The sequence below is a fragment of the Lissotriton helveticus genome, chromosome 6 (assembly GCF_964261635.1).
Source record: "Lissotriton helveticus chromosome 6, aLisHel1.1, whole genome shotgun sequence".
In the NCBI taxonomy this organism is placed as follows: Eukaryota; Metazoa; Chordata; class Amphibia; order Caudata; family Salamandridae; genus Lissotriton; species Lissotriton helveticus.
In genome coordinates, this window is record NC_136067.1 from 143,269,331 (window position 1) to 143,293,873 (window position 24,543).

The window sequence follows — 24,543 nt, forward strand, 5'->3', positions numbered from 1 at the left end:
CCGCCGGACCAACGCACGGCCACGCACTGGCTATCTTAAAACCTGGAAAATCTGCGGATAGCTGTGCCTCGTATCAGCCTGTGTCTCTTATAAATGCAGAGGCCAAAATCCTTGCGAAAGTACTAGCGCTCAGGCTTACACCACACTTGACGAAGCTTATACACCCGGACCAGACAGGCTTTATGCCTGGCAGAAATACAGCGCTTAACTTAAGGAGGTTACATGGGGTGCTTGCGCGCTCTGCGTACGTGCAGGAGCCAGTGGTGGTGCTATCACTAGATGCACATATGGCGTTCAACATGATACATTGGCCCTTTCTCTTCGCAGTACTACGCCATTTAGAGTTCGGTCCGAAGTTTTGTTCTTGGGTTCAGCTGCTCTACACCAAACCGCTGGCACATGTTGCAGCTAATGGTCACATCTTTGAAGACTTCCCCTTGGCAAGAGGCACGCGTCAGGGCTGTCCTTTGTCGGCGCTGTTATTTGCGCTAAACTAGAACCACTGGCGGTATGGATACGGTGGGATCCAATGATGAGGCCTTAAGTGGACCGATAATTGGGAGGATCGTATCTCCCTATATGCCGACGATATCCGGTTATATTTATCCCACCCTAGGCGCTCTATAATCAGTCTGCTAGATATCTGCACGGCTTATTTTCGAGCATCTGGATACACCCTTAACTGGTCCAAGTCCATTATGTACGTACTGCACGGCCCACCACCACGTCTCCTCGACAATTGCCCACTTACAATAGTGGACAGTACGTTTAAATACTTAGGGGTCCACATTACAACAGACCATGGGGAATTCAATATTAGGAATCGGCAACCTCCGCTAGAGCATCTCAAATGAGACATACGTCACTGGGAAACACTACCGCTGACCTTGCTGGGGAGGGCAGCACTTTTTATACATTCTGGAAAATACACCATATCTAGTGACACCCTCCTACTTCAAAGCTATTGCAGCACAGGTCTCCAGTCTGCTGTGAGGCAATAAACCAGCACGTATTGCACAGGCCAAGCTAGTGCGTGGTTGGTATGACGGTGGGATAGCACTTCCAGATATAAAACTTTATTATTGGGCCGCACAATTAAAAGTGATTAATCAATGGGTACATCTCCCACAGTCTGACCCGGCACTACAGGCGGATAGGACACAGTTGGGTGGGAGGGACATGTTAGCCCCCTTTATGATGAAAAATTGACAAAGACAAAGTTTGGCCCACTATGGCATACCCTGGGATTGTGGCACACAGCTCTGACAAGATTAGGGTGGCAGGGAGTGATAACCCGGCTTACACCGTTATGGGACACGAAACAGTTAGGAAACCTCAGACACAGTAAGGGGTTTGACCGTTGGGACGACATTGGCATATCAACGGTCGGAGATATGTGGCAGAAGGGGGAAGTGGTCTCCTTTGAAAGCTTACAACAGCAGTATGAACTGGCCCCCTCGGAACTGTTCAGATACACACAGATACGGCACGCTCTGGTGAGGGCCTTATCGACTGGCTCAGTGGTCCCAGAGGCATCCCCAATGGAAGATAGACTGTTGACCGATTATATGCCAAAGAAGGCAACCTCTCTAACCTACCGTAAACTTGTAAATAACCTCCCTGACCCAACGGGACCACTGAGGGATAACCTTGCTGAAATCGACGACTCAGAATGTCAGGAAGCATTAGCATCACCGAGGGAGGTGGGTATACCTTCATGGCTTCGACTGGTACAATTACGTATTCTACACCGCTCCTACTACACCAGACGCACCTTGCATGCGATAGGAAAGGTTGCGCATCCCTACTGCCCGAGAAGCTGCGGGGAAGAGGGGACCTTTTATCATACCATATGGGACTGCCCCAGGATAGCGGAATATTGGACACAGGTGCTGAAAACAATTTCGCAAATGGTGGGGGTATCACTGCTACCTGAGCCCAGGCGCTGCTTGTTAAACATATGGGAGCCTAACGACCTCACGCTCTTGGGACAAAGTTGGGTTACATTTGGGCATGATGGTGGAAAAAGAAATATAGCGCAAAAGTGGGGTGGCGTGGAGGTACCTACCCTAGCACAATGGAATAAAGATTTGGACGCAACCATAATAGCTGAGAGGGCGGTGTACAGTAATAGAGGATGCCCTAAAAAGTGGGGAAAAATATGGGGTGCATGGAACACATACAGAGGGGAAATTTGTGATCCTCCGTCAGATTGTGAAGACAGTGACTCTGGCCCAGAGGAGGACTGATGCCTCGGGATGGCAAAACAGAAGTGGGGTCTCCGGTGTTGTGCAAATAGTAATATTGTATATTTGTGACTTTATAATACTTACTGCTGCTTTTAAGAGTGGGATACTGAGATGTGAGGCATGTTTATGCTCCAGATTATTTTCTTGTGTCTGCAATGCGAGAATTAATAAAAAATGTTTTTAAAATTAGGCATAAGCTGCATTTTTTTTTTAAACTGTCCGCTATATCTCAAAATTCCCCAGGCAGAGGACCTTGTAATGGCGGGAGTTAAGTACTCTACCAATTTGACGGTTTTACATCCATCTACCAAACTCTAAATCAGGCCAATATTCATTAAACGGACAACATGGAAAGATCTGATAATAAACAATGGAAATACAGATCCACACTTGAAACTCTATGCCAGATTTTTAGATACACCATAGAAATACTTTTCGGCTAGTCCAACTAATATTTTTGTGGATATTACACTATTTGAGAGTTAAAAGTTGCAAATCAACTTGTCTGTAAAAGAGCCACCTGAATTTTGCCTACCTGTTGCATTTTTTCCAAGTCAAGGCTAGGCCTGCAGGTGTTGTCCCCGTAGCACTGCTTGTGTCTCTTGCAAGGCATGCCCTGTTCAAACCCGGTCCCAACACTGGTGAAGATGAGCGGCCTGGAGGCTGGGCTTCGGCCCAGCGGCTGGAGTCTCTTAGGAGGGGAAGCGCTGAAGAGCACCGGGCTGGGAATGGCGCCCAGTCCGCCAGCCTGCTCCACGGGACGGAAGGACATCCCGCACAGATTTTTAACCTCCTCGTCACTGGAGGACGTAGTGTCATTAAGGCAACTAAGTCTGCTGACCTGAGACCACTTGCGCTTCTCAGCGGCAAACTCCCTGCTGATACGCTCAAGCTCTTCTTCAGAACTGTGGCGGTCCAGACTGGCGTGGATAAGCGCCCGAACCTTGCAGCACTGATTCTCTTGATTCTGAAGCTGGTTGATGGCCAACGGGGTCAAAGTGCAATTTCGTCTTCTTTCTGGAAAGGAACAAATCAAGTTACTTTGAGCGGTGCTAAACTATCAATGAAATATTCCCAATTATTATAGAGCATTTAACATGTAGTGCAGGGAGAAGAAATCCAGTTTACCAACCCAAGCTGCAGAAAAAATTCTGATTGTAAATCAGGGAAGACATCACTTGGGGGTCTGCACTTGAACACTCCTACATCTGCTCTCAAATAAGGTTTTGAAAAACAGGTGGTAGTTACACAATGAACTACTCACTAGATGCAGGGTATGTGCACAGCATGTGGTCTACAATAAAACATTACAAACCCCAGCAATTTATTAGACCAATATAAGCCCCAATCGATAGAATAATTTTACTGCTTTCATGTTCCTCATAGTTATATGTCTGAAAGTCCATATCAAAGTGACCTCTGCCCTAACCTCAAGGTCCAGCTTGCAAAAGTAGACCACAAATCCCAATTCCATTTCCTTTTCCAAACTGAAGTTTCTTTAAGTACTCTACTATACAGGGCTCGAAAAATCATTTACATTTTACAAGACCTGGAGGTCTAGTAGCCTACAAAATCTACTCCACCTAACTGAAATGCACTTGACCTCTGTCTGTGAAAGCATGCAAATGTGACAAGTTAACAAGATTTAAAGGCATCTTTATTGCTCATTTTCTTTGTTGGCAATAAAGCGGCCTTTAAATATTGCTCTCGTCACATTTCCTCTGCTTTCTGAGTCAAAAGTCAGTTTATTTTCCTACTCCCCGGAATGGGGGCGTGGCAGCGGTGTCTGGTGGGTACATGGACTGAGGCGGTGGTTCAGATATGCTGGTTCTGCGTCCTGAAGGGCTTTGTAGGCGTGCGTGAGGAGCTTGAACAGGATTCTTTTGTTGACTGGGAGCCAGTGGAGTGCTCAAAGGTGTTCGGTGATGCGACTGCGGCGGTGCATGTTGAGAACCAGTCTAGCTGTGGCGTTCTGAATTTTTCTGTATTTTCCGGAGGAGTTTCTGGGAGACGCCGGCATTGAGTGCGTGGCCTTAGTGGAGTCTACTGCCGACAAGTGCATGGGTGAGTCGGTGGGGAACCATCTGAATGTCTTTTGAAGCAGGCGGAGCGTGTGGAAGCATGATGAGCGTATGGCGTTGATCTGGCGGTTCATTGTGAGCGAGGAATCCAGTTTGAAGCGGATGTTACGTGCATGGTCCGTGGAGGTGGTGGTGGGGGGAATCCGAGTGAGGCGGGCCACCAGGAGTCGTCCCAAGCTGATAAAGTGGGTCTTAGGATGAGTACTTCAGTCTTGTCAGAGCTGAGTTTGAGGCAGCTGTCTTTCACCCAGGTGGCAACGGCTTTCATCCTGTTGTGGAAGTTAGTTCTGGCGGCTGTGGGTTCGTTGGTGAGGGAGAGGATCAGTTGGGTGTTGTCTGCATAAGAGACGACATTGAGTTTGTGGTTCCTGATGATGCCGTCAAGGGGGGTCATGTACAAGTTGAAGAGGGTGGGGCTCAGGGAGGACACTGGTGCACTCCGCAGCTGATCTTTGTGGGTTCTGAGGAGGAAAGGAGGTAGTCTGACTCACTGTGTTCAGCCCGTGAGGAAGGAGCGGATCCAGTCATGGGCCTTGTCACAGATTTGTTAGAGAAAGAGAGGGACCCTTTGGAACCCAAAGGACTAAGATTCAAACAGAAATTCTAAATTAGGTGTTCTCTGGAAGTATTGATAAAAAATACAACTACCACAGAAGTAATTCACAGACATCACAACCATTCGTCAATCACTCTTCCATATTCACTCAGGGGAAACACTGTGAATACCAATAATCCACATGTTGGCACAGAAACTTACAATTGATGCATTGATATGCTAACTTTATTAAAATTGTAATACATATTAAAAAAAACAATTCATAAAAAAAACATATAAAGCTTTAAAAAACAACAAATTCACAAGATTATCAAGAAAGACACAACACGAGAGATGATAAAGACATTACATTTTTGTCATTAGGTACCATAACCCCTACCAAAAACGATACAAAAACACCCCAGTGTTTCAAAATTAATTTGCATTTGGGGTGAATTGAGAGCAGTGAGTTTAGGGTGGACAGGCATCTACGCGTTTCGAAGGTTTGGTAATAGTTGGACCTTCTTTATCAAGACTATATGGAATAGTACTCTTGGTGATTAAAACATCTATGATACATGGTTCTTTATAATTAAGGCACTGGTTGATCACTGATACTTAGATCCAACTGGTCGTATTGGCGAACCGGAAACTTATTCACTAGTATATGCTTTGTAAGGTGAAAACTTAATTATATATTTGAGCTGTGTTCCTTCATGCCCAATTCTAAAATACGCTCACCATTCTGTATTTACCTATGGTCAACTAGTGAAGTCTGACACTTCATGTACGGTTGTTTTCCTTTAAAAACGGCTCCTTAATTCAAATTTTCATATTGGTTAGTTTGCTCTTAGGTTCCTTTTGTTTCTGTGGCCCTCTCAGAACTCGTACAGGGAGCGGGCGTACCTTCAATATATCATGTGGCTGTAAAACCTTGTCACGAATGCCAGTGTCATGGAGTGTCACGATTAGGGTGAGGTGGGAGACTATCGAATGAGGGCGAGAGGTCCAGTAGGATGAGGGCTGTGGTTTCGCACTGGTCAAGAAGGGAGTGGATGTCATTGGTGGCAGAGAGAAGTGCGGACTCTGTGCTTCGGAAGTCAGACTGGGAGATGTACGTGGTTTACATCGATGAATTCTGAGAGAATAGGGCATTGATGGCCTTCTCTATGACCTTGGCTGGAAAGGGGAACAGGGAGATGGGTCTGAAGTTCTTGAGGTCTGGAGGGTCGGTGGATGGCTTCTTAAGCAGGGGATTATCTCTGTGTGTTTCCAGTAATTGGGGAAGGTGGCGGTCTCAATGGAGCAGTTGTTGGTGTAGCGAAGCTCGGGGGCGATGGAGGAGGCTGCTCTTTGGAAGATGTGATACGGGCAAGACTTCAAGGGGGCTCCAGAGTGGATGCTTTCCATGGTCTTTAGTGTGTCATCGGAGGTGAGTGGGGTCCAGTTGCACAGGATCTGTTGGGGTGCGGCGAAGTTGAGTACGGTGGTGTCAATAGTGGTGGGAGGGTCTTGGGAGTCAAAACTGTTGTTGATCTGCCAGATCTTGGGGTGGAAGAAGGTGCCAAGTTTGTTGCAAAGGTTTTAGGAGGGTGGGACGCCTGTGGTCTCGCTGTTGGGCCGGGCAAACTCCTTGACAATGGCAAAGAGTTCTTTGCTGTTGTGACCGATTTCAACACCATCCATTAGTCTACACAGTTAAATTTTGTAGGATTTAATATGGTTTCCTCAGATCAAGTTCTACATTGAGCTCTTTGCTTTCTAAAAGGTACCTGCTAAATTGCGTAATTAACCAATACCACCTTCAAACAAATGACTGCCCCAAATAACATCCCACTGATATTCTAACAATCTCATCAACTGATATAGGCAAAGTAGCTACCAAACACAACACAACTCTACCCAGTATTTATTCAACATAACTGTATTCCTGTAGTTTTACACTTGAAAAGATGTGGACGGCGTCCGCGGTTAGCCAAATGGTATGCTTGACCAGAGGTGTCGATGGACCTCGTGCAATAGAAGCACAGTTATCAAAGCGTCTTCATCATCGGCCTTTGATTGTGCTGTCTCAATGTGTAGCATGCAGGCAGGTCTCTCTGCTTGACCTTTCCCTGTTTTTAGGTTCATGCTCTTTAAACACGTTCAGTAGGATGCAAGCTTGTGTCCCACTTTATTGTTTCTGTGTTCATTTGACAAATTAAAAGCAATTCTATCCGGCTGGACACAGGGCCGGACTGGGAACCAAAACCGGCCCTGGCAAAGTGCTTGGCCGGCCCCCCCCCCGCGCGGGAGGGGGGCGAGCGCTTTGCCAGGGCCGCTTTTCAGCCGATTTTGTTACAGGGCCGATTTTGCAGCTATGCTGCAAAACCGGCTCTGCAACAAAAACGGCCCCCAGGGCCCAAAACCGGCCCCCACCCTTGCGGCCGACCGGGGGATTGCCCGGTGCCCACAACGGCCAGTCCGGGCCTGGCTGGACAGCTTTAAATATAGTACTGATTCTGAGTCTATATTCATCTTTTTCCACGATTATTGGCCATGTTTAGGGACCACTGTGTTTTAAAACTCGGGAAGGTGGCCAGTGCCACTGAACGGCCTAATGGGTAGTGGGTTTTTGCATGTGATAAAAAAAGTACGTTTTTCATTGAATACGTTCACACTTTTATATGACATTAAATGAGCCCCACTCCTTAAAAAAAAAAAAGTATGCACATGGCACTTATCTTTATCTTCATGAAATAAGCAGTGGAAAAGTCACTTCCTTAAACTCAATGTAGAGAAACAGTAGCCCTAATGATCTGTGGCACCGATGCTTAGCAACCCTAAAAGTAAAGTCTATACTGTGTGAAAACAATCTTGAATCCCTATTTCTGTAAGGTCAATGTCCTTTTGCACCTTTATGTCAGAACCTGCGCCGATACATTATATAATCAAAAGAATGTTGTTTTCTGGTTGATCTGGAGTGCCTTTTAGCTGCAATATGCAGTTTAAGTTTCAATTCTCTATCAGTCAAGGAACTCATGTTAGTTGAGGTAATACATTAGCACATTTCCAGCATCTGGCAGTAAAGTGTAGCCTCGCTTACGATATTGGTAATCGGTAATGGAGTTAAAAAAATAAATAAAGTCAGCGGTGTATTCATGTATTGCGTTTCTGCTTCAAGGAGGTCTCACATTTTTTAAGTGAAATGATCCGGCCACCTACTCATTCGATAAGTAACCAGTTTGTCGTGTTTGAGCTCCGTAGACTTGCTGAATTTTGCTGATATGCCAGCAGTGTGCTCCCTGAAATCCCCCCCCCCTCTCCCCCTCCACCCCCAAAAAAGATCTCCCTATGCCTAAACCTCCTCCTGGAGCGTTAGGCGATGAGCTTTGGGATGCACATATGCTCTTTGAAGTGGTCCAGATTAAATACAAACATCATTTCATCCACCCTTAAAGAGACCTGCTACTTCCTGCAGAAAAGGGGTAATCACCAAGAAACACATATCCAAGGATGCACTGTACCACTGGATGGTGAACATTTCCTTGTGAGATACTGAAATGGTCATCAACTACATTTACCAGAATACACTGGGGAAATGTTCCTAAGGTGCCAGCAGTGCTTCCCTTTATTGCTGGAAGAGTGAACTCTTGCTTAGAGCTTCTTAGCTGCACTTGCAACCCCAATGGAATCAGAAGAATTGCTCTTGTGTTTATTTTCAGTGCTTCACATTGCTGTGAGGGGGATGTTTTGCGATACTAGAGATTACGTAAAATCCGGGCAGCCGTGGACACATGGTTCAAGCGTTTTCTTTCTATGATAAGGATTTGTAAAGCGCATGGTTACCAGGCGGGCCTCTGTGACTGGTGTGGTGTTGTTGGCCACTAGGCCCACATGCTAACAAAGGACCACACAGACACAGTAGTATTGGACTGGAACTGGCCTTGGGCACCGAGCCCTTCTATTAGGAGGGTCACATCACCAGTGACGCCTGTGATGGACAGGTGTGGGGGGCATGTGTGTCCAGCCCTCGAGGGAGTGACTGGAAATACCAGTGCCTGCTGAGACACCAGAACGTGTCAAGCAGGACACTACACTTCTCCCAAAACTTTACTGAAGAACAAAACAAAACCCCAGTCCAACTGGTGGGATAAACAACAGTCAACTAAACATCACAGGGCCCATCAGCCTCACGAGTCGGGCAGCGGGCAGACAGCAGACATGGAGCTGGTTACGGACTACATCTGGACAATCTTTGCCTGCACTCATAATTTAACCGGAGTGGTTCAGGACACGAATGCTGGTTTGGAGACGTCAGTGGAATGAATGACGGAATTTGTAAAGCGCAACGTTCACTCCAGGGAGTATCTTGGTGCTGCACTTCTGCAGCATACCAGTGGGAACGTCCTTTGGTCTTAAGTTGCTCCACTTCATTGACGTGGGGGATGGTCTGTGGTGGGTTCTAACAGTTTATTAAAACAGGGTGCGTCATGAGCATGGTTAGAGTCCATGGTGAAGGTGTTGCTTTATCGACTGAAGTCTGTTATACGACTTCGCTGTGTCCAGTAATCCGGCAGTGGGTCAAGATCAAGTCCAACTCTCCCGCCTGGGGAGGCCCCTTGTTGTGGTTGCTACGGGACTGCTTGTGGGCTGCGCTGGGGCAGTTGTGTGCCGACGTGGGGGCAGCTGCAAGACCACCGAGGAGCCAGCACCTAGTCGCTCGTACAAACCTCCGGGGTGGACGAGTCTTGGTCAAGACATGCTCTTGCTGCCGCAGTTCAGGTGCAAGCCAGGTTAGCAGGTAGATTCTGGTTCTTCTGGTCGGTTGGTGTGGCAATGGTGCAGGACTTCAGTCCATCGGTACTCTGAAGATGGTAGTGTTTGACACATTTGACGAGGACTGGCGTGATGTCAATTGCCAGCCATGAGGTGGATCTGGACAACAGTTAGTGATCACTTGCCGTGATGGTTTCAGGCCTTCGTTCTTGAGTCAATCACCAAGAGTGGGAGTGGCCAGGTGCTTCCATTTCCTTTGGGAAGGCATCTGCATCCTTGTACTTGGACTTCTTGGGCTATTAAGACGTTGGTGACAGTGGCATGATGGACATGATGAGAAACGCGAGGCATGCGACTATTTGTGCACTCTTGCGGCTACCTCGCGGTCTCCGGCTGGGGGGTCGCCAGGTCATTCTCTGGTTGTCACCCGCTTAACTTGCTGTTGGTGTGTTGGGATGCGCTCCTTTAGCAGCGCAAGTTCTCTTCAACGTCTGGCCAGGCCACTCATGACTTTCCTTCCTAAACTTGGTCGGTCGTCAGATTCTTAGTGTAGACATTCCGGTCACACTTCCATATTTTCTGCAGGGTGTGGTGTCATGCACATGGCAATGAAGTTGTGGTTGCCAAGGGACCTGGACAACAGGTGGTGAGGATCTTCTAGGAGAGGTGATTTCTGGAGGGACTTTGCAGCTACGGGTCTGTCTTGCTGAGGTTGTTCCTTCACCCGTGGCATCTGCGGTCAGGAGCAGGGATGCTGTCCGACTTAGACTGCTGACGCTCGGCGATGGACGGTCATCCTGAAAAGCATTGAGGAGAGACGCGGTTCGCGCTTGCTGCGGCTTACGTTTCGTTCTCACATGGGGTTGACTCCAGGGACGTCGGTCCGCCTTGATGGCTGTCTAGTGTCTCTGGTTGCATTCTTGGCTTGCGATGGTACAAGTCCTTGTGTTTCTCCTCTTGTTCTCTCCAGTGCACCTGTGTTTGTCCGGTTCTTCATGGCGACAGGATCGTCACTCTTCTTTTTGGTTCTTCCTCCGGGTGCAATAGAGTGCACCTTCTTCCAAACAGGCCAACAGGGCCTATCAACTTCAATGGTCTCTGGGTCATGCGGGCGAGACGTCCAGTCGCTCTTCTCTCCTTCTTCCCGGTGCTGGCTGGCGTGCAGCCACTTGACTTCTGTGTTTCTTCTTCAGGGATTCTCGCTGTGCCAGGATGGCAGTTATCTTCTTCGCTCGAGGGCATCGTGCTTGCGCCTCGAACCTGCGCAGTTGTGGCGCCTACCTCTGCCTCCGTTCAGGCACACTTGGCAGGGTTGGTCACTTCGAGTGACGCACTTCATTCTTGCAGTGAACATGTGGCGTCCGGCCACGTGTTGCGTGTCCTCGGAGCACATGTTTCGATGGCAGCTTACCACTGGAGTGTGCGACTCTCCTCGTGCCTGTCTTGGATCACTGCCGACTCTGTCTTGAGGCAGTGTGAGGGAGGACACTCTGCTGTCTATTGCCCACTCCTGAGCTTCACTGGTGCCGAGGAGATGTGGATGCTCTGTGCTGCATTCAGTAGTGCTTCTCTTTTGGAGAGGACCATCTCCCGGGCGCCTACCCATGCTGTCAAGTTCGCTGGTGAGGCCTTCTGTGCACCTCTGCCTTTGTGCGCTCCGTCTCCTTCTTGGGCATCCTCTTCCGGCACTTGTGTGCTCGTTCTTCTGGCTTGCTGTGGTAGTTACTCACCACTGGGGGTTAATGGTGCACTCTTCTTGCTTGCGGTGGTGCAAGACGCTACTGGACGTTCGGCGCGTGCCTCTCTTGCCTGTTCATGAGGCTTGGCTGCCCTCGGTCTTATTGCCTTCTCTGGACCTTGCTTGGTCACTTGATGGTTCTCTTGATCCGGGGCAACTGAGCATCTTGTAGTTCCTTACGGGGATTACCAGGTCTTCCCCCTCTTGCAGCTAGCAATAGGCAGCCACCATGAGGCATGTTGTGCTCCCTTAATTCATTTCTCTTCCCTTGATTTGGCATTAAGGGGTTACTGTCCTGGTGACTGCTGACGTTGCAGGCTACGCTGCTCCTTTTCTTCTTCTTGGGCGCTGCCTTTGATTTACAGTATCTCTTCCCAGGGGGCACAGGGTGCAGTCCGTTCCTGTTTTGGTTCTGTTTCATAGCTTCAGTATTTCTCTATAGCAAGGGAGGTGTAGAGCAGTAGATGTCCCTGTTTGCGGCTGGCAAGTTTATGTGGGGTAGTGCATTACTGGAGGCATGGTCACGGAGCACTGCTGGCCTTCTTGACATTGCGCTTGTACATTGCTGAAATACTAGTGCTCTGGCAGCTGTCCTCCGGGCTGAATGCGGTGTAGCCCATTGGCCACCATGTGGCGCCTTAACATTTTACACGGCCACCACCGTTTTTCACGGTGCTGTAGGCCTCACACTTCATGCTCTTCTTTTCCCCTTCGGTGCTGGTGCAAAGTGAAGGCAGACTCCGGTTTATTCAGTTCAGCTGCTGCAGGCATTTTGGACCGGCAGCAGGGCACCTCTCCTCATTGCTCATTTTGGTGCATTTTCATGAAGTACCTATAGGTGACAGTGCAGCCACCACTTCTCTCAGGCTGCGGCAGCTCTCCGATGGCTGCCGGCCTTGCAGCTTGTGAGGGCACCGATCAGGAAGGCGTTGTGGCTCAAGATGCAGGACGATCTGGGCAGGTACTGCCTCATTGGGACTCCACGTGAACTGTTAACTGCAAAGTCGAACATTCTCCTTTATGCCACGTGCTTCGCGGGTACCGGCGCAGGGGAATGGTCGCTTGGCGGCTCTGCATTCTTTTCTTCCCCACCGCGGCAGTCTGTTTAACTGTGGGCCGCGTGAGGGCTTGAAATGCAAAAGTGGGCTGGCTATTTATTTCAGGCATGGCCGCACACAGGTCACTCCTACCTCACACGGTGATTTGCAGCAGCACTCCTAGTTCTGGGATCCACTATCCTTGGAAGCTCTGCATGGGCGGCAGCAGGAGGTTACGCTCCCCATGGATGCAGCCGCAGGCTGATCCATGCTCCTCTATTCTGTGGGTGCGGGCCTCAGTAGGCTTGCAGGGCACCAGCTGCAGCCTGCGGATGCCTCCTAATACGAATGTGCACCTCCCAGGAGAAACCGCTCTTCCTAGTCTCCATGCACATCTTGGGGAGGGCGCAGCTCCCTCTTATCCACTGTGGGGCAGATGGTGGTAGACAACCCAGCCGAAGGTCACTTCAGCAGGTGGAGGAGTACCTCTCGTGCCCTGCGGGCTGGTCCTGTATCCTCCTTTTTAGGTCGAGCGACCTATCTCAATGCGCACGCGCATTGAGCGGGAGCTCGATATATAGGGGCTTAAATAAGCTTTACCAACTTGCAAGTCGATGGCGATTCCTTGCAGTGCCCCTGAAATTCAAGCTCAATGCGCAGGCGCATTGGCATTAAAAGCGCGTGCACATGCCACCAGCCGCCTGCCTTGCATTACACATCAAAGGCAGCCCAGCCTCCCTCCCGCAGCCCCTGCTGCTTCACACCCTCATCGCAGCCTGAAATCGCCTTCTGTTCCCTCAGCCGCACTCCTCCCACACCCCCGCTCCGCCCCCTCCCCTGCCTGCCGTGTCGCATTTCTCCTCCCCCCTCCCCACAGCAATGCCCTCCACCGGCCGAACTTTCACTTTGACGGTCGCAGGCCGTCTCTCGTGTTTCTCCTTGTTTTCTTCGCGTGCTTAAGCAATCTGCATTTTAGCAGCCCTCCACACACCGTGTTGCTCTCCTTCCCCCCACGCATTCCCGCCTCATCAGTTTAATTTTGCATTTCCCCTTCTTTCCGCCCCCGCCCCTTTGTTCATGATTGCGATGAGTTTCGCTTTCACAGGCGGCTACGTCACTTCTGCTTGTTTATTTCATGCCGTCTCCGTGACTGTTACAGCCCATCTCTGTTTCTCTTCTGCAGTCTTAGCTCGAATGCTTCGCTCTGCAATGTTTCTCCCCACCGAGCTGTTCACTTCTGCTCCTCCTGCTCCCGGATGGCTGGATCCTTTTAACTCCTTGTGCTACGGAAATCCACAACTATTTTGCAGGTAGCATTTCCTGCGTCAAATATTTCACCGTTGGGCATAGGCTTACAATTAGGAAAGTGTTACAAACGTCTGAACTGCTGTTTTTACCAAGTTTTATAGACTGAAGCATGTTAATGTACATGGCATGATGACAATTACACATAACCATAGAATACATAAAAACACAAACTAGGCATATTTTCTTTGAATCACTGAGGGTGTAAAGCTGCCCGTTTGCAACCCTCTAAATTGCTTTAAAACCCTTATGATTCAATGTAAACATTCTGACTGGTGCTTTTTTTTAAATAAGACTGGTTGTAGTTTTTGACTGCCCACTTGGAGGGCATAGGAGCAACCCGCATATGATATGATGCTCATCACCTGACTGCAGTAAAATATGTTTCCCAACGATATTACTCTACTCACTTTAGGTAGCCAAAATCACTCATTGCTGACAAGTAGATCCATTTCCTGTGTAATACCTTCACCCAGCGCTGGCAGTTTACCTGAAAGCATGTTGCATTCTGGGGCATGCGGTTTTACTTTGAATTTGGTAAGAACAGACTCAAAAATCAAAGCGTGGAAAGTCTCAGAATGCAACAATACATTGACGGAAGTGCCAGAATAAATGAATGACTGGGAACTATTAACATTCCTAGGAAAACAAGCATTGGCATAGCCAATAGGTCTTGCATTTGGGACCTTATAAGTATTTAGTTATGCAGCACAATATCCTTGATGCAACAACATTAACTGTTGCATGGTTGAACACTTATAAGGTCCCAAAGGCGAGACCTATTGGCTATGCCAATGCTTGTTTCACGAGGTTCTCTCACCGGCCAGTCAGGAAGGAGGCGGCAGCGGCAGCAGGTGCTGGAGAGGTTGGCTTTCCGTTTGCCAGCTGCTGCTTCTCCTCTTTGCATGGCTCGGAGTAGCTGAGGCACTGGTGACCGGTGTACGGGGTAGCAGAGACATGGGTCTATATCCCCCTAATGAGGATCAGCAAACACGGGGTCCGACCTGCACTCTTCGCCATTGTAGCGTCGTTGGCCACTAGGCTCACATGCTAACAAAGGACAACATGGACACAGTAGTATTGTACTGGAACTGGCCTAGAACACGTGCACCTGGGCCATTTTATTAGCAAGGTCACGTCACCCGGGACGACTTTGATGGATGGGTGTGGGGTGCATGTGTGTTCACCCCTCGAGGGAGTGGCTGGAAATACCAGTGTCCAGCAGGGCACTACAACTGGCTTGGAGATATCTCAAAATAACATGACAGGAAGACTCTAACATCACAAGAGAGTACGTGCACGGCCACAGTGAGGTATTGGAATCTTTTATGCACAGAACTGTCCAGTGTATCCGGCCGGAAGTACTTGCAAGCGGCACAGGTCACCGGAGCGTTACTTTTTAAAGCGGACTGTTTGCTCTGCTGCTGAGCATAGAAAGGAAGCGTCATGCCTTGAGCTGGCCTTGGAAGGTAAAAGACTGTGCAAGTCTGGTGACTGCCAAGTCGGAGTGTCTTTTTTTGAAGCTGCAGTTCAAGTTGGAACAGAAGACTTGAAAACGCTCAGTGCCATTTACAGCGAGCTGGGCAATGCCTACTTGCATGAGTATCAGAAAGCTTTGGAATACCATCACCATGACTTAACGCTGACCAGGTAGAACCAGTTATCCTCGTCTTACTTTTACAAATGATAATAAAGACATTTTGCTTACTTTTTTAAATCTAAGCTGGTATGACTCGTCCCCCCTGCCTGATTTCTAGATGGCCGACTCAGTGAGACCCTCTGCGATGCTCTTTCCTCCCCTAGTCTATAATCATTGATCATCGTCGGGACCTCAACCAGCCTTCCCGCGACAGCTGAGACCTAGCCATTTTGACTGAGGCCCGGTGGAGCTACCTCGCGAGCTAAAGGGGAGATGGACTTTGGATTCCCTCCTTGACCATCACCTACCCAGCCGGACTTTGGGCAACTCTCCAGCGTCTCTCCTGACCTTATCTCCCCCTCCCCCTCCCCTCCACCCCCCACCCCTCTTCACTCTACTCTTTCCTGCTCCTAACCTTTGCCCTCACCTGTCCTTGCCCTTAGTCCCCACCCTGTTTTTCTGTGAAAGTTTTCACTCGCCACTTGAGACTTAGCTATTTTGTCTGATGCCCGATGGAGTTACCTGGTTTAGCTAAAGGGGAGACGGGCTGTGGATTCCCTCCTTGGACGTCACCTACCAAGTCGGTCTTTAGACAGACTTCCTTTCGTCTCTCCTGTAGTCTCTTCCCTCATCCTCCCTCTTCTCACCTTCCCTTCCCCTCCACTATTTTTTTTTCTCTCCTTTCTCTCCTCTCTTAATGTATTCCTTATTTTTTGACGAAATGTGTAATTGTGATCATTTTCTGTTACATTGTGGAACCAAATGTAAAGCGCTCTGATACCTTCGGGTCTAGCCAGCGCTATATAAAACTCTTTAAATAAATAAACATTCAAAGATGTTCTGACGTTGAGCTCAGTCATGGTGGGTTCTAGGATAACTTTCAGCACAATTTTGATTGGATGGAAAGTTACCCTATCAACCTTTCGTACCAAGGAAATGCTGTCCCTTCACGGTTTCCACACCCTTTTTACCTGATTTTTCTTCATTTCACCTTTATACATTAATTTACAAAGGACGAATAGCTATATTTTGCTATATTTCGCAAAGTAGCGGCGACATGGAAACAGAATTGTATTCTTTACCAAAATGCCCACATTACAAACTTTTATAATTCAGATGGAACTTGCGCCCTTAAGAACAAGTAAGAGTTGATAAAAAAATTCCAGATGTAGGTAGAGGTCTACATTTTGTTAATTCAAATATTAATAGTGTAGGTGGAAGTTTGTTTTCCCCACACAAACCGGGTCAGCAAGGTGGCTCAGTGAGTTACACACTCTCCAGTGACGTGCAATGATCAACAGGCTACAGTTCAAATGCAAGTCAGGCAAGCCGTTTGCGCCCGCTTTGTGCGCCCCCCAAGGCACTTTGGTATTATACAAGAGGGCGCAAACGCTTGTGCCTCCCCTTCTATAATACCGGTAGCACTGGCGCACTTAAAGCACCAGAGCTACCAACAGAGGGTGTTTCTTCATTTACATAGGGGTATGCCCTATGCAAATGAGGGAATTCCTTGGACTCTGTGCCCACGTCTAATATGACACGGGTGCAGAGTCAAAGAAGCCCTCAGAAGGCGCACGGACAGTGCACCATTTAAAAGGCGGTGCACTGTCAGTGTGCCTCCTGACAGCAGCCCTCTACAGGAGGTAAAGGGGGTCCCGTTGACCCCCAGACATCCCCTTGCAGGCACCTGCCAGCAAGGGGGATCTCTAATCCCCTTTGAAAGTGCAGGCGGGTGCTCCGTGTTTTCACATGAATGCAGAGCCCCAGGGCAGCGCAGTCACCATAATGGGGCGCAATGGCAATGTTTGCGCCTGGCTCACCTTTTCAAAGGTGCAAACAATGCCAATACATAATACAGCCCCAGGTCTACAACTGACAGTAGCAGGACTTTTAGGATGGTTATTTGGAATAGCACCTAACAAGAAGGGTGTCAGAACTTGCATATTCACTAATTCATCCACCTATACATTCATCTCAGTGACTTTGGCACCCACTTCAGGAATCTGACTGTAACCTACATCACTACTCATGCTTTATCGGTATACGTTCTGAGAGAGGGAAGCTTGCTTTGTTGCTGCCATACTGTACCTATTCTGTGAGGAAGTAAAGCTTGCACAGCTGCTGCCTGATCTGTACCTGTACTGTGATGGGAAAGGGTTGTGCGGATGCTGCCCTGGCTGTACCTGTCCTCCGAAGTTGGGAAGCTTGCACTGTTTCTGCCCAAGTTGCACCTGTTCTATGAGAGTGCCGTTTCCGTAGCTGCTGCTCTATCATTCGAAAATATAACATATTTTAAATGCACTCGCATACCTGCATAGGTCAGTCGGAAGCTTCTGTTGGACCCAATGCAAACTCACTTATTACACAGCCCTGACACAGAGACTCTGGTTTCTGCCACAGCTTCACAGATTGTCCAAACTGTGAGACTCTGGACAATTACTTTTAGTTCCTTTGCCTCTTTTTCCTTGATCATCACATTTGAGAGCACCTTGAAATAACTCAGTTCAGTATGTGCACTATACCAAAACCTCTATCGTATATGGTATAATAGACCATAATGTTGCTTCATTTATTACATGAAAGGCCTTGCAGTTGTGGCAGTAGGCAACTGACAACTGACTTGCATCGTGGGTCATCCTACCCTCGATTCCAGCACTAGAGCATTTCTTTTCAAAGTGTCTGTGTGACGAACAACATTTCACTCATTCACTAATAAAATTGTCATTAGAGCAGAGGGGGAAAGAATGTGACACCCAACTAGGATCGGAACTGCACAATGTCTAACCAGAAAACCTGTTTTCGATCGAGGCTTTCATGTTTGAGCAAACAGTGTGAACCTGGCCTTGAATCATTAATAAAACAGGCACGGTGGAAAGGGTGTGGCTCAACAATTCAAATGAAGGCCACTCAGTGCAGTGATATAATCTAAGGTGCGCAAGTGAAGCAATACAAAATACACTTTATGTAAACGTTCACTCCTCAGCTATGGAGAAAGCGGGAGTCAGCGACACTAGCAGCAGGTTAGGAGGTCTAGAATGAGCTAAGACCTGCTCTCTTTAACATCCACCGTACTGATTATCCAGACATGATGCAACACAGACGGGGTTCTCAGAATTATGGTACCCGGACGTCACTACCACTCCCCTAAGGTACACGTAGGAAGAGGTACACGTAGGAAGAGGTGTGGCGCAGCGGCCAGGGTGCCCGACTCCGGACCACAAGATTCACAGTTCGATCCCCGGCTCCGGCGGCAGGATAGCCCAGCACCATGTGATTCTGGGCAATAGCCTGCTTAGTCTTCCCGCCGACCCCCAGCGCCGGGACACCTCCGTCGGAGGAAGCTGTGCGCTTTACAAATGCTGGCAATGTTGCACATGTAGTTGCACGACCTCAAAACGTATGCACTCTCACACCAAGCCAGCTGCGAGTGTAGCTTGACAGCATGAGCATGGCCTGTTTCATAGTGCATGCTACGATTACAGTGTCTCACCTTGTGAAACATACTGCATGATCGGACAGCCTTATCAATAGCACATTATGAGGCCTGTTCAAGGAGTGAGGTCTAAGGAAATTTACCCAATCGCCTCCTTCCGCCCCGTTATGAAGGCTGGTGGACATTACATCTGAAGCAGAGACTATTTCACAAAACTTGATGCAAGATGCCTATAATCCTGGGGAAGACGCATGATCCCTTAGGGGCAATATTAGAGCACCGAAACAGGTTGATGGAAAATAGCAGTAAGGTCTGTTGCTCTGCCCTCCTGTTTTGATTCATGGGGTAGGGAGACACTAGTAAACAACATGTGAGCTCACTCACATACAATTTTATTACAAGTCTAAGAGTGTAACAAGGGGAGAACATAAATTTCGATGTAAAAGACATAACCGCACCCAAACTGGAGAACCAATAGCTAGAAGATTGTACAAATGGTGTACAGTTATACTTATAAATTCTTCCCTATGCAAGATATGGAAACCCTGAAGAAAAGGATCATATTATGGAGGTCAGTGTCCTTGATTCTACACGAGAACATGAATGTGTGTTAATTCCATAAGAGGTTTATTTTTTTCTTCCAGATATTTTGTACTTCTTGCATGTTTAGAGAAATTGTACAATACGCCTTTACCACCTCGCACTCACTCTTTAGTGCATTAGCTACTTGTGTTACCTGTTCTGTATGTGTGGGTGAATAGTGATGTTCCTTCTACTACTGCCACAGGTCCTTAACTAAAAAATTGTGGTAGAGAAGGTTGTACAGCTGCTATTCATGTTATACCTTAATTGTGTTGTAAAGCTGCAAAAAAGAAAAAAAAACAATATTCATATTGCCAATGCTTGTTTTAATGTAGGATGTGCGTGAATATATGAGCAGAGTTTAGTTTTGAATTTACATGTGAAACAGGCATTTTTTTAATAGAATAGTGGACTTTGTAAAATTGTAATACATAACTGTCAACTTAGTATCATTTTTAGGTTTTGCCTAGCCAATGCGTACGAAGTACGCATGCGCTAGCAAAACCTCTTGAGATGTATATGTGATCGATGACCCGCCTCTGCCTCTCATTGGCTAGCTCCATAAATGGAGGCTAGCCATTGGGAGACAGAGGCTGTCAATCGCGCTTTCTCGGGGAAAACACGATTCGGGGGTGTTTCTCGGGCTTTTTTAAGCCCCGCCCCTTTGTCCCGGGCCGCGCTGTGATTGGCTGCCGGCCCGGGACACCCCCGTGACGTCATTTCCCGGGCCGCCCTGTGTTTGGCTGGCCGGCCCGGGACCTGACTTGTTGTATGAGTGCAGTCATTGCCGTACTGTCACCCTGTGCGCCAAGGATGCAGCTCGACGGCCAGTGACAGGCAGGGCTCTGTGGAGGAGCACGAGCAGACCCCGGGGAGAGGCCGCCTGATGGAACCCGCGGGGAGCCGCACAGCCCGGGCACCGGAGCAGAGACCGGAGACTGCTGTGTGCCGCCGAGCGGGCGCTGTGCTTCGGGGTGTGGGTGAGCTGGAGCGGATGTCTCGGGCTGAGGGGGTCACCTTTAGTGTCCCAACAGCCGCGGCCGTGCGTGCGTGGTTGTGTTTGCGGCAGCAAGGCCACCTGTGTGCGGAGCGCGTGTAGTTGTTTGTGTACTACGCATACTATTACTAATGTGCATGGTCTGTCTGCATCCATCCTGCACGAGCGCCGCGTCAGCGGTGAGCCCGCTCTGTGCATGTGTGCGCTCCACTCGTATCTTTATATGTGCATGCTGCCTTCTGCTGTGTGCATGCGTCTGCCGTATACGCCCGGTGCATGTGCCTGCTGTACTCGCAGACTGCATGCGTGCCTACTTGCGACTATGCCCGCTGTGCATGCAGGCGTGCGTCATGTGTGTGTTCTCTAAAGGAATGCATTTACTGTTGTTGGCGCAGTTTGTGTGCATTCACTCCTTCATGTGTTATGTAGGTATACCTTATGCACGCTGTGTGCGTGCGCCTTCTGCGATTGTCGTACGTGCAGCCTCCTGTGTGTGTGTGTGCACCGTCTGCTCTGTCTGCATACCACAAGCCTGATGTTTTGGACTGAGTTATCCGCAGACACACTGCATATGTGTCCCTAGTAGTATATAGGGTGATGTCAGTGTGTTGTTTGCACCCTCCGTGCGTGCTGTCTCTATAATCGGTGTGATCTCTCTCTATGCACGCTGTGCATGTTGCTACACAGTCCCCTGCTGCGCATGCACACGTGCTGTGTGTGCTGTGCTCCATGTGAGACCGCGGACACACTCCGTGAATGCTCAACACCCTGCCTGCTTATGTTCTACAAAATGTAGCCTTTCAGACGCTTCTTAGCGCCGAGTCCTCGCAATCTTGTTATTAAGCGAGGACGTCGCATTAGGGATGGAGAGGTTGAAATCCTTAAATGTACACTCATTTATTTGATCTTTAATGTTGAGCACTTTTCCAAGTTAGTTATTTGGGCAAACCTTGGCAGCTGAATGTCGGTCCTATGTAAAGTATTTTTGTACAGAAGACCGTCTCTTCATTCAACGCCTGCCGTAGTTTCTGTACTGCGAGTCTCTGGTCAAACTCCACGTGTTAAGTGGTTTCAATGAAGCACGTTTTTAAAGTAATGTTTAATCCGCATCAGTACATTGCATTTAAGTATACGGGTAAAGGGAGGTGGGCCTATCAAGGTGTCGAACGAGCTGAGGCACAAAGCTGTAGGGAAAACTAGACTGACGGCAACAGGTATAAGTAATTTCTATAGCGCCATAATGCCGGAGTCAAACGTAGGGCTAAAATCCACATAAACATGACGGATCCTGGCACCCAATTACCCCTTAAAATAGTAGCATCTATATATCCTAATGTAATATTAAAAAGAGCAGTGTTGTGCCTTATTCTCCCGGATGTACTGTTAAATAGGCATATTCTGCACTTTGTGTCCGGAAAGTCTGCTAAATATTACTGCATTCTTCCGATACCCTCTCAAATAGTGTAGATTCAAAATTAGCTGTCTGTCATGTTAAATACCACAGATACAATGAGTTATTTATCTGGCCTGTCTGTGAAATACATTCCCTAAAGCATTATTTAGCCGGAGACCTCTTGTAAGAGTGACCATGCTGTAGATACAATCCTTTATAAAGGCTCTTACCACGCTCTTTCCACAGATTTAGACAAGAACTGTTCAATATATCTGTCTGGCTTCATAAAAATGTATTACCAAATTAATTCTCAGTTGCAATTATCACGAAAAGATCAAGTTCAGAGACCAACATTATTTTGGTGCATGAGTTGATTATGACATTATACAGTGTGTTTATGATTGGCAATGAGGACAGATGGCTAACCATGCCAGCCACATAGATACATCCTTCTTTCCTTTGACTTCGTTTTTCCAATTATTAATTACGTTTCCTTATGTAGCTACAGAACTCGGGTACTATACAGACCTCTGATGCGTCACTAACGCAGTGCTCTAACTGAGCCGGGGCCTGCGGGGGGCCCGACACGCCTTTGCGGGGAGCGCGACGGCCCTGCTCAGCTGGAACCCGCTGATGCACCATGTCACCCTCGCACCATTTGTCAGCTATCGAGAGGGAGGGCTGTGCGGGACCACCGACCCAGCGCATCATCAGCCAGCAGCGACCAGGGCGAATTACCAAAGCCCCCACGGGAGCTGCGGCCGACACCAGACTCAATTCACAGCCCACAAATGGGACAGCATGCCAGACCTGCCCCCAACCCCCCAGAGTGTTGGGGTATTGTGCACAGCTTCACCAGTGCAAGAGCACACACTGTCACTGTACTAGGGGAGCACCAGGGAGGGAGCCAGACACGCAAGCCAGCAAACACTGCCACAACCAACAGCAGAGCAAGCATTTAATCCACCTGAAGCATGCACACGCTGATTAATGATTTATCCGCTTCAGTTTATCAGGACTAGTGCCAAAACACTGCCACGCGGAGACAAGAAGCGCTACGTGCCAGTAAAGAAACGTGAAATAAATGAAATAGCGCGATCCATTTCCAGGCGGTTTAATTTTGAGAATATGACCGATGTCAAAGGTAACATGGAATGTTTGCAGCGTTCACTTTTACAACCCTGTGCGCAGTAAACTCCAGGGCTCTCAGCGTGACGCGGCTACATCCACTTCATTACTGGAAACAACTGAGGTTCTTAGGCATTTTATAATTCCGCAATAAGGGGTGGTCTGCTCTTATATACGTACATTGCCTCTTAAATGCGGTTAAGCATGTTTAATATCAAGGGGGGGGCACACGCATCCATTTTTCCCCTTCATGTGCTTGTGTGTGTTGAATTCTTGAACTCTCAAGGAGGCAGCTTATTGACACTCCACGTGCAGCCACGCGCCCGCCGTGCCCTGACACATGCCGGCGCGCGCAGCTCTGCCTCTTTTTACAGGTGCGTGCCCACGGCTGTTGATTACAAATTGAAACTACAATGGGACCGGAAATGACCCTTTTCCGACGTCCCACACGATATACGTAAGATATCTGTACATAACGTCCATTATTAACGGACGTTGCAGTGTTCGCTTTTAGAATGAATGACACGACCACAGCAGCATTGCAATATCGCATTAAAACCCCCAGGAAACGTAGTAGAACGTACAGTTTGCTCTGAACAGTCCGTCCACTACTGCATCAATCCACCCATCCATACACCCATTCATCTGTCCATGTCATCCATCCTCCATCCAATCCATCCACCGACTCATCATACCAACCCACTCACATTCATCCACTACCCTCCACCCGTCCATTCATCATCAGTCACCCTCCAATGCATTAGTCATTTTTACTGTTTGCGAGAGATTAAGCTACTGGCATTGTAAATGGCAATGCCATTTATTTATCTGTTTTCAAAACCAACACATAAATAAAAAAATTGTCATTTACAATGCCAATAGCTCTAACTTTTACAAAGGCGAAACCGTTGCATTGTAAATGCTTGTTAAAACTTGGCCGAGAAGTGGCGAATTGTGACATTTTACCCAACAGCACTTTGTATGCTGGGGTTTTGTGCCCCTGATGAAACTTTTTAAAGCAAAACTACAAGCCCCACAACGCAATGTTGTGGTGGTTGAAGAAAACAAAAATAGATGATGGTATTCTCTGGCCTCCTGCAAAAGTGCAGAGTTGTGAAATGCAAAACAAAATTTCGTTTCTGGTTCTTTTGCATTTTTTCTTGTAGGCAATGAAAGGTTAAACAGCCCAGTGGGTGAGAAGGCAGAGATGCCTTTCAGATACATTTGCAAGCATTTCACTGTTAACTGGCTAACATCAACGCTCCTTAGAAAACCTTCAACATGTGTAATTTACCAGAACGATGCGAGCAGCAACACTTAGACATGTTTAAAGACACTCAGTATGGAAGAATAATGCCCTGTCAACACTAATACTGCCCTGCACGGCCAGAGGCGCAACTAGAGCCGAATTTCGGGGGGGAGGGCGAGGGGGGGGGGCTGAACCTTTAATCAGTAGGCAGAGTGGAGCTGTAGGGCCTCCAACAAGGAGTGAAACAACAGCAAGGCCTAATTAACATTCAAATGGTCTTTTAAAGACCTGTGAAACGTTCGGGTGTGGCTGTGTGTGTGCCCAGGATCTGTCTCATCCCGGGCTGCCACACATGACGGGAGGGGGGGGGGGGGGGGGGGGGGTTAGGGGGCTGAAGCCCAGTGAGTCCAATGGGTGTT

At 48.2% G+C, this 24,543-nt stretch overlaps 1 protein-coding gene across 2 annotated transcripts in view; it reads right to left on the reverse strand.

Moving 5' to 3' along the window:
- LOC144762339 (uncharacterized) overlaps window positions 1-24,543 on the reverse strand; it is a 539,245-nt gene that overhangs the window by 272,374 nt on the left and 242,328 nt on the right. For both annotated transcript variants that reach the window (XM_078647501.1, XM_078647500.1), the window contains exon 3: window positions 2,785-3,266. In XM_078647501.1, the coding sequence (XP_078503627.1) occupies window positions 2,785-3,266 (482 nt within the window). The remainder of the gene's footprint in view (window positions 1-2,784; window positions 3,267-24,543) is intronic.